The 10,851-nt window shown below is 37.2% G+C and overlaps 1 protein-coding gene across 1 annotated transcript; it reads right to left on the bottom strand.

Annotated features, from left to right (window-relative positions):
* Positions 1-477: 477 nt before the first annotated feature.
* Positions 478-1,281, bottom strand: LOC109205927 (berberine bridge enzyme-like 22). The gene is made up of 2 exons (XM_019368696.1): positions 1,259-1,281; positions 478-1,126 (listed from the first exon to the last, which is right to left on the bottom strand). The coding sequence occupies exons 1-2, from the start codon at positions 1,279-1,281 to the stop codon at positions 478-480; spliced, it is 672 nt and encodes a 223-aa protein (XP_019224241.1).
* Between the last annotated feature and the right edge of the window lie 9,570 nt (positions 1,282-10,851).

Here is a 10,851-nt window from a genome sequence, read left to right as displayed (position 1 = left end):
CGATCAGATGTTGCGTCACGATAACCTCGTTCCTCGTCCTACTCGGTAACGGCCGTGGTTGCCAAATTTAGACCCATACATTCACAAAATCATATGTAGCTTTACAATAATTCTTTTGTGTTGGAATACTCTTTTCTAGCAAAACTTCAAGTGACTCATTTGTTCTCCTACCATAGAAATACAAGACTGATCCAATCCATGAAGATTCACGACATTCTTTTTTAATACAAGGCCTGTTACTACAGTCCACAACAGGCTCTTGAAAGCAATCTTTTTTCTCCAAATAAAATTCAGGGAACTTTTCTTTGAGCAATGGAATTAACTCATCAACTGGTCCAAGATATAATGCTTGAAAAAAGATTTCAACATATTTCTCATTCCCTGCTCCATCATTTTGTATAACTACTCTGACGAGCAAATCATCAGGTAATTCATGTCCGATTTTTCCCATTTTTTGGAGGAGATTTTGGTTACCCTTTAACCTCTTGTAACTGTGAAACTAGTAACCTTCTCTGGAACACGAACATGTTTGAGTTTCCATGCAAGAATAACACTAAAACTTGCTCCTCCACCTCCTCTTATTGCCCAAAATAAATCTTCTTTCCTTTTCTTCCTATCAAGGATTTTTCCACTGACATCCATTACACGGGTGTCGATAACATTATCTGCTGCTAAACCATATTTTCTCATCATAGTAACAATCCCTCCACCACTAATAATCCCTCTGGTGCCAATACTAAAACAGACAGCTCCTGCAAAACCATGCACTTTCCTTTTTTTGGCAATTGCATAGTAAAGTTGGCCAAGGGTTGCTCCTGCTTGTACCCAAAGTGTCTCTTCTTTTAAATCAATCTTGATATCATCAGGATTGATTAAATCAAGCATGACAAATGGGGTTTTATACCTAAAGGCGATACCTTCATAGTCATGGCCACCACTTTTTATTTTAATTTGCAACCCTAGTTTTTTACCAAAAAGAATAACAGGCTTGATTTCTGATTGTTTCCTAGGAGAGAGAATGAGGAGGGGATGTGAAGAATTCAGCCATCTGGGGTTCTTTTGAGCATATTCAAGGATAGATGAATAAGTTTGAGTGTTTGGGGTTCTTTTGAACATGTAAGCAAATCTGTACAGTGAAACACAAAAAAACAAATCATAAGGTGTGAAGTTTTTCAAATAGGAACATTTGAAACTTCATGTTGATGGTTAATATTGTTTTGCTTACCAATTTTGCTCATCTCTTTTTATGCTAGTGTACGTCTCTGGGTTTCTATGCACCATTATGTATAGGTATGAATGAAGAATCTAGTAATTCTCTTCCGGTGTTCCCCTTATGCAAGAAATTGCTTTTTGAATAGCACGCCATGCCTTGTGATATCTAATGTCAATTCTAAATTTCTTTTTCATTTCACTTTCTACAAAGGCTGGTGTAACCTCAATATTTTTATCTCGAACTTGTTCTAAAATTTGTTCACTTATAAATTTGATGTAGCACGCTTCTAATATGATTTTCTTGCATCAACCGAGCATTCATGGTTGTTATGATATTTTATCACCCTGAAAAGTGTGGAATTTTTTATTCTGGGACCAGGTACATCCCAACCACATTTCTCCACGATGCATTTCAGCTCGTATCTCTTTGAACATGATTTAACATCAGTGAATTCAACTTTTTGGTTTATCTCCAAGCTGCAGAAAAATTTAGTCATGTTTTTCTTGTTCTCAAAAATTGATCCTACTCTTACTTCGTCAGGCAATGCATCGTGCCTAAGTATTTTACATGGTGGAGATTCTTTCAGCTTTCTCCTTACTCTTTTTCTTGATTTCTTAGAAGCAGTAGAAGTATTAGCAATTTCTTCAATTGTATTTGATGTCATCGGTATAACTTCCGTATTTTTTTCATCTTCGTTGTTGCTTATTGTTGCAGAAGGTAACAAAAAACTTTGTTGGATTGTGTGTTGGTTGTCTATTTGCATTATTAGCTGTCCTTCTTCTTCTTGGTTGTCAACAAACTGGTATGAATTTATTGTAACGGCGGGTAATTGTTGCAGCATTCCATGTTCTAAAGCAGCCGTAATGTTAGAAGGTTGTTGCTCGTTGTCTACTTCTATTATTGGCTGTTCTAGTTCATGTTGATAATGAGCAAATTGTTCTGAATCTATTGTATATGCAAGAGATGGTTTGAATGCTGCAGATTCTGAAGCAGCTATACCGTCAGAAATGAGTTGTATTTTTTCGACGATAAAATGGCAATTCTTGTAGGCTGAATCAGTTGTTGGCAAATGTATACAGGTTCTGAGTTCTTCATCTGAAGTTACAAGCATCCCTTTGCTTGTATTTAGTTTAATATCAAACCATATCATTAGTGGATACTTGGTTGAATCAATATCTCTAACTTCACTAATTTTATTTTGGAAAGTATTGAATGATTCTTGTTTATTAAGCAGAATAAGTTTTGTATGATGATCCAAATATTTGAAATCAAAAGTCAACCTCCTACTGAAAGTAATAATAAAGAAAATCGAACTCATCCTGCAGAAGCATGTTTAGTGTCAAGTATTAGTAAGATGAAGAAAAGAATTTAAGTGTGAAGTTCATAAAAAATTAAATTCATTAGAAAATTGAATACTGCATGAGAAAAACTTAAGCACGTTTAAGCTGAAGTTTTAACAAATGTACTAGAATACTTCAGCTTAGTTATAGTGAAGTTTTCGAAAAAAAGCTCATGAAAAAGCTCTTTTGGTATGAACTTTTACCAAATGCACTAAATTTAACTTTAGCATGCAGGAGAAAATTACATAGTGCAGGAGCAAAACTTCAGCACGTTTTTCCTGAAATTTTTAAAAATGAACTAAACAACTTCAGCATTTTATGCTGAAGTTTCGGAAAAAGCTCATGACAAAACTATTGAATGCAGGAAAAAACTTCAGCATATTTTAGTGCTGAAGTCTTAGCAAATGAACGAAAAATTTTTAGCTTGTTTATACTGAAGTTTTCGAACAAAAGCTCATGAAAACGCTGTTTAATGCAAGACAAAATTTAAGCACGTTTTGGTATGAACTTTCAACAAATGAACTAAATTTAACTTCAGCATGTATTAAATAAAATTCACTAAAAAATTACATAGTGCAGGAGGAAAACTTCAGCACATTTGTCCTGAAGTTTTTACAAATGAACTAAACAACTTCAGCATTTTCTGCTGAAGTTTCGGAAAAAGCTCATGACAAAACTATTGAACGATGGACATAACTTCAACATATTTTGGTGCTGAAGTCTTAGCAAATGAACTAAAAACTTCAGCTTGTTTAGACTGCAAGACAAATACTTCAGCATTTTTGGTGTGAAGTTTTAGCAAATTAAGTAAAAACTCAGCTTGTTTAGCAAATAAACCAAAAACTTCAGCATATTATGTAGGACAAAACTTCAGCATATTTGAATTTTTAGCTTTGACGTTAAATTAGGTTTAACGTGAAGAATCTTCCGCTTGACTTTAGAATTCAACGTGAAACAACTTTAGAATGCAACTTCATCCGTTAGTGAAATCTTTCAGTGAAAACTTCATGTTTCATCCGTCAATTACGAAAATAATCATAGAAACATATATCGTGAAGATCAATCAGTTTCAAAACTAATTTGAATTCTGAAGATGAATTGCAATACTTACAATGTATTTAGTAATTTTGAATTTGGAATTTGGATCTGGTTCAAATTTCTGGTTTGCGAGAGGAGATCTGAGGAGAGACGGAGTGACGGAGGAGAACCGCAAAGTGATTTATGCGTGATGCATCTTTTATATGTTTTGTCAGGGGTATAATGGTCATATTATTACGGTTTTTTTATTAGCTGACTACCAAACCAATAATTTTTAAAAATACGGTACAAGTTAAAAGGTGACACAAATATAGGGTATGACTGCAAATAGCCCATAAGAACTGATTCTGATCATATTGATTTCACTGTAGGAAAATAAATAAAAGAAGAATTAACCTAAATAGCTGATCATACAACCGTTAAACTCAAAATTGCCGACGCGTGTATACTAAATGTATAATATATTTTATATATTTACAATCGTATATAATTAATGTATAATTTATGTATATAGGTTAGATATAATTAATGTATAATTTATTTATAGGTTAGATATAATTAATATATAATTTATGTATATAGGTTAGAAAAAGTAAACTGTGAATTGAGCTGGCTATTAGGGTAAGGATCCCAAAATAAAAGGAGGGCGGGAGCCGGGGAGAAGTTGTTCGCCCATAAAGTTCGAATAGTTGGTAATAAAAAAGTCGAAAAANCAAGAAGTGGAAGCTACAACAAACCAAGGGTTCCTAAAAAGAAACCGATGAGGGGTGTTACAAGTGTGGGAAGACTGATCACCACATCGAAAAATTGCCCTCAATGGGAAATGAATGGAAGAAGGAAAGAGCTGAACAAAGGAACAGGAAGAAGGAACAGGTTCATCCCAAGAAGAACAAAGGAGTTAACAAAGGACTATGGTTGCTGCTTGGGGTGAAAGCTCAGATGAGGACTCAGAGGGTGAAGATGGAGATGAACAAGCACTTATGGCAATTGGAGAATCTGATGAGGAATCTGAGGTAAGTATAATTCATCTCAATGACAAGATTAAGTTTTTGTCTAAAGAAAGTCTATCTGAATTACTTCTAGATTTCATTGATGAATTTGAGATTATAAACAATGAAAAGGAACAATTGTCTAAGGAATGTGTGATTCTGAAAGCTAAGTGCAAAAACCTGGAACTTAGGGCTAGTGAAAGTGATAGTAAAAATGCTGAGTTGAAGAGCAAGTTCATGAACTTGACACCACAGTCCTAGAGCTTAAATATGAAAATCTAAAATTGAAATTAGGAACTGGTAAAAAGAAATCTGATCACACACAACTCACTTTAGAAGAAAATGTAGGAAAAATGAAAGATGAGTTGTACAAAAGAGATGAGCAGATAAGAGTCCTTAAGGAGGATCTAAACAAGGTTAAGCACGAGTTAGATAGAACCTGTAAATGGAATAGGTCCTCCGATGCACTTTCATGGTTACATGAACACCACAGTAGCAATAAGAGAGGACTTGGCTACGGGACCCCTGCACCTAAGTGGGATCCCAAAAACAAGTACCTTACACTTCCTGAGAACAAAATTTGCACACACTGTGGTAAAACTGGTCACTATAAAAGTGAATGTATTGCAAAATAAAAGGCTAGTCAAAAGAATAAAGAATTTGTTCAAGGGAAAAATAGGCTGCCAGGTTGGGCTAAAAAGAATTTGATTCACCCTTTTGCCTATAGAAAGGACCCAAACTAGTTTGGGTTCCTAAGACTAACCCCTGATTTCCTTTCGCGGGTCCAAGTGAAGGGGAGCAGCCAAATATGGTACATGGATAGTGGCTGTTCAAAGCATACGACAGGAAGCAAGAACCAGTTCCTTTCACTTGAGGACCTCAAAGGAGGTAATGTCTCCTTTGGAAATGGGAAGAAAGGTAAGATCATTGGGGTTGGAAAGGTAGGTAAGACTGATTCTCACTCTATTGAGAATGTCTACTTGATAGATGGCCTAAAGTACAGTCTAATCAGTGTATCACAATTATGTGATAGAGGTAACTTGGTAGCATTCACCTCTACCAAATATTTTGTGATTAATCTTACCACTGACAAGATTGTTTTGCAGGAAAAAAGAGTAAACAATACATGCATTGTAGATTTGTCCACACTTTCAGAAAATGAACTCACTTGCTTAAGTGTGTTGGACAATGATCCCCTCCTTTGTCACAAGAGACTTGGACATGCAAGTCTGAGTCAACTCAACAAATTAGTCTCCAAGGACCTGGTGATAGGGCTGCCTAACATCAAGTTCAAGGAAGACAAAGTTTGTGAGGCTTGTGCAAGGGGGAAGCAGGTAAGATCCTCTTTTAAATGCAAGAAAGTGGTAAGCACCACCAGAACGATGGAACTGGTCCATATGGATCTCTGTGGTCCAATGAGAACATTAAGCAGAGGTGGTAAAAGATATGTGATGGTGCTTGTTGATGATTACTCTAGGTTTACTTGGACATTGTTTTTAACATCTAAAGATGAAGCATTTGACATGCTTACTTCTTTTGTTAGAAAAACTCAGAAACAACTAGGTAATCAACTTGCATCAATTAGGTTTGATCATGGAACTGAATTTGAAAATGCTAAGTTTGCTGAATTTTTGCATGCTACATCATAAATAGTTGCATGGCTAGACCTCTTGTTAAGAAGATTCCCTATGAGTCACTTAAAGGGAGAAAGATAAATATATCCCATCTTAGGGCATTTAGATGCAAGTGGTTTGTGCACAATAATGGCAAAGACTCCCTAGGTAAGTATGATCCCAGAAATGATGAGGGAGTATTCTTGGGATATTCTTGGCATAGTAAAGCTTATAAGATATACAGTAAAAGAACTATGTGTGTAGAAAAAATGTATATGTTATCTTTTTAAAACTAACATTCTTTCTGAGAGGCAGGAACAAGATAATAAAGAGATTGGGCTGATAAGAAATTTAAGTAGTGAAACCACATGCATCACAGGAAGGAACAGGTGATGGAACAGGTCCTTCCACCCAAGCAACATGATAGGGGGAACTGACTAGAGAGGAACTGATCCTCAAACCTCGAGGGAACCTGTCTATGAACCTATTCCTCAGTGATAGGTTACAAGTACTTTGGGCATAAGTACTTCACTTTATGTTTTGATGATCTAACAAACTTACCGTCCAGAACCAGATAAGGAACCTGTTACACATTTACAAGACCTTGAGATCACAAAGTTCCAGGTTGGGATCCAGCGTGAGATATAACTCAAATCTTCAGAATGGAAGGAACAACTGAGAGAACATATCCCTATCAGTTCCTGAGGAGACTGTATGAAGTCAACTCTCCAGCTGGAAAGTTGTTGCCTGCACAAGCTACTGTACAAGAACAGTGCAGCAGTCAACTTTTTGTGGAAGGCTTTTTACCTACCTTGCTTACATCATTGTAAGTGATGTCACACATGCATACATACAATCAAGTAAGTTAAAACAACTTACTTCATGAGAGAACCAGATAAAGGACCTGAAGCATGCCTGGTACAATCATTCAAGTTAATCGACTCAAGATAATCTGGGCAGTGTGCCTTTAGATTCACAAGAACCAGATTAGGGACCTGATCCCTTGGTGTTCCCCTGACAGAAGTATGAGTCAACTATACAGCTGGAAAGCAACTGCAGAAAGTGACTGCCTGCAACTGTACACGCGATAGTGCAGCAGACAGTGCAGCAGTCACTTCCCATTGGGAAGAGGCATGTACTAACCAAGATTAGACATCACCATTGTGAATTGACATCACCATGGTGATGTATTTTGTAGTATAACAACCTGGTGCAAGCCACAAGACTTTTCACTTGAGCATTTTTAGTGATATTCTCTCAAGTGCTAGAAATACCTCTCCCAAGAACAAACCTGCTGCAACCTCAAGGACCAAATCCAAGATTGAAGATATCTTAAATCCTTAGGTTTGTTGAGTCTTTGTTATTTGTTCTTCATTGTAACTCCTATCCTGCTTTCTTAGAAGCTTTGTTTTAGGAAACTCAAAATCATAAACTTTCTGAGTTTGTGTTGTGACTAGAGTTGGTCATAAGTTAAAGTCTTTGTAACTAGTGAGTGACAAAGTGGCTTGTGGTAAGTGTGTCACAAGTTAGTTGAGTTAAAGTCTTTGTAACTAGTGAGTGACAAAGTGGCTTGTGGTAAGTGTATCACAAGTTAGTTGAGTTAAAGTCTTTGTAACTAGTGAGTGACAAAGTGGCTTGTGGTAAGTGTATCACAAGTTAGTTGAGTTGAAATCTTTGTAATAGAGTTATTACAAAGTGGCTTGTAATAGTGTGTTTACAAGTTAGTGAAGTTGAAAGCTAGGTCGTGGTTTTTGTCCCCTTGAGTTGGGATTTTTCCACGTAAAAATCCTCTGTGTTCTTTATTTACTGCCGAGTTACTGTGGGAACAATTAGAGAACCTGATTCCCTATACTGGTTGGTTTTACAGTCAGTTGCTTACAGTGGGGAACTGATAGAGAATCTGGTTCTCTATATAGTCTGGTGGACGCTTAGTTCTATCAATTGGTATCAGAGCAGGTTCTTTCTAAAAGGTTAACACCTAGAAAGGATCTACATGGCTGCTCCACCAAATTACGAGGAAGGACAATCAACGTACATACCACCAAGATTCAACGGCCAATACTATGGTTGGTGGAAAATAAGAATGCGTGACTTCATTATGGCTGAGGACTCAGAGCTGTGGGATGTAATATGTGATGGACCTTTTGTTCCCATGAAAACTGTTAGTGAGGGAATAGTTACAGTCCCAAAAACAAGAAAAGAGTACAACGATGCTGATAGAAAGGCTATTTAGAAGAATTTTAGGGCAAAGAAGATTCTTGTTTGTGGCATCGGACCAGATGAGTACAACCGCATCTCAGCTTGTCAGTCTGCTAAGGAGATTTGGAAAGCTCTTCAAACTGCCCATGAGGGAACTACTCAGGTTAAGCAGTCCAAAATTGATATGCTTACTACTGAGTATGAGTTTTTTAAGATGAAGGAGGATGAGTCTATTTAAGATATGCACACACGTTTCACCTCCATTATCAATGAGCTTCACTCCCTTGGTGAAGTCATCCCAAGAAACAAGCTGGTCCAAAAAATACTTAATGTTTTACTAGGTTCTTGGGAAAGTAAAGTGAATGCTATTACTGAAGCCAAGGATTTGCAGAAGCTGACCATTGATGAACTCATTGGAAATCTCAAAACTTATGAGATGAAGAGAAAGAAGGATCTTGAAAGAAGAGAGCCCAAGAAGGAGAAGAACCTGGTTCTCAAGGCTGCCAAGAAAGACTCAAGTAGTGATGAATCCGACATGGAGTATCTCACTCGAAAATTCCAAAAGATGATTCAAAAAAATTGTGGGATTCCAAAGAAACGAAGTTCCAGCAGGAATTTCGAAGAAAATCATTGCTGCCATAAGTGTGGAAAGTTTGGACACTTCATTAAAGACTGTCCTCTTCATAAGCAGGATCATTACAAAATCAACACTAAAAAGGCCACTAAAAGGAACCAGGTCCTTGACAGAAAGTTCAAAAGAAGAGATGCTGCTGACAACATAGTGAAGCAAGCCCTGGTTGATTGGGGAAATTCCTCTAGTGAATCTGAAGGTGAAAATATGATGGTTGCTGATAATGGATCTTCAAAATATGAGTCAATCTTTGCACTCATGGCCAAATCTGATGATGATGAGGACAAGGAGGAAGATGAGGTAAGTTTTCTTGATATTCAAAGAAATTTGAAAACTTACTCTAAGAAAAAATTGATGTCCTTAGCAAATGTGTTGATTGATGCCTATTATAGCCTCATTAATGAGAAAAATTCTTTAATAGAAGAAATTGGTGGCATTGAACAAGAGAGGGATTAAATGGTAGTTTCCATTGTAGACTTAGAGGAAACTATTGAGAGTGAAGAAAGAAAAAGAGGTTTTAACTAAGAGTAATGCTAACATTGAGCATGAGGGAGATGAATTATTAGTGGTGGTTGTAAACTTAAAGGAAATAATTGGGGAACTTAAAATAAAAAGTAGGCCTGAGAACTCTCAAAAGGGAAAGGAAGTTGCAAGTGAGGCACACATTAAGCTTGAAAGTGAGTTAAATTCAGTGAAGTCTAGTCTGTGTGCTGAGCTTGAGAAAAACAAACAACTTCAGGAAGAACTGGGAAGAGTGAAAAGTGATCTTGAAAAATCATAAGTGGACCTGGTCCTCTGATGCTATCACTGCCTTGTACACAAACAATGGGGGAAACAGGCAGGGAATCGGGTTCCAAAGGGAAAAGACTCCCTACAACCCTTATAGCAAGTACGTTACTGTACCTGACAATTGGCTTTGCACTCACTGTGGCAACATTGGGCACTTTAAAGAAAATTCTAAGGCCAGAATTCAGTCTCAACAGAAAAATAAAGTTTTTTGCTGAAAAAGTAACTGCTGCTACGGAACCTGGTCCTTCACATGAAAAACGTATAATGCCTGCTTGGACCAAAAGAGCCCTCATTCACCCCTTTCCTTATTACAAGGGACCCAAACTCGTTTGGGTTCCTAAGTCTAACTCCTGATTTTCTTGTGCAGGGAACAGTGAAAGGGAGCAACCTACAATGGTACATGGATAGCGGCTGCTCAAAGCATATGACTGAAAGTACAAATTATTTCCTTTCACTTAAGGCCCTGCAAGGAGAGAGTGTACCCTTTGGAAATAGCTAAAAAGGGTACACTCTAGGAGTAAGAAGGATTGGAAAGTTACTCACTCACTCAATTGAGAACGTGTACTATGTCAATGGCCTGAAGTACAGTCTCTTGAGTGTTTCTCAGATATGTGACAAGAGAAATAAAGTGGAATTCTTGTCCAAGATATGCACAGCCACAAATCTTGTGACTGGTGAGGTGGTGCTTGTGGCCAAAAGATACAAGAATGTTTACGTTGCTGATTTTAAGTCCCTGCATAGTGGTGATCTAACATGCCTAAGTGTCATTGATGATGATGCTGAGCTATGGTGAAGATGACTGGGCATGTGAGTTTCTACTTGTTGAACAAGTTGGTTATGGAGGACCTGGTTCATGGGCTGAAGCAGTCAACACTGCTTGCTACTTGATTAACAAGTGCACGATCGGGTCCCTTCTCGAGAAGTCTCTTTATGAACTGCTCAATGGGAGAAAATCTGAGTTGACTTACCTGAGAGCCTTTGGATGCAAAATGTTTTGTTCTCAATAATGGTGGCAAAAGGATCACATAACAAAGCAGAT

The sequence above is a fragment of the Nicotiana attenuata genome, unplaced genomic scaffold (assembly GCF_001879085.1).
Source record: "Nicotiana attenuata strain UT unplaced genomic scaffold, NIATTr2, whole genome shotgun sequence".
Lineage (NCBI taxonomy): Eukaryota > Viridiplantae > Streptophyta > Magnoliopsida > Solanales > Solanaceae > Nicotiana > Nicotiana attenuata.
Note: the sequence above shows the minus strand (reverse complement) of the source record. Positions and strands in the feature narration are given on the sequence as shown.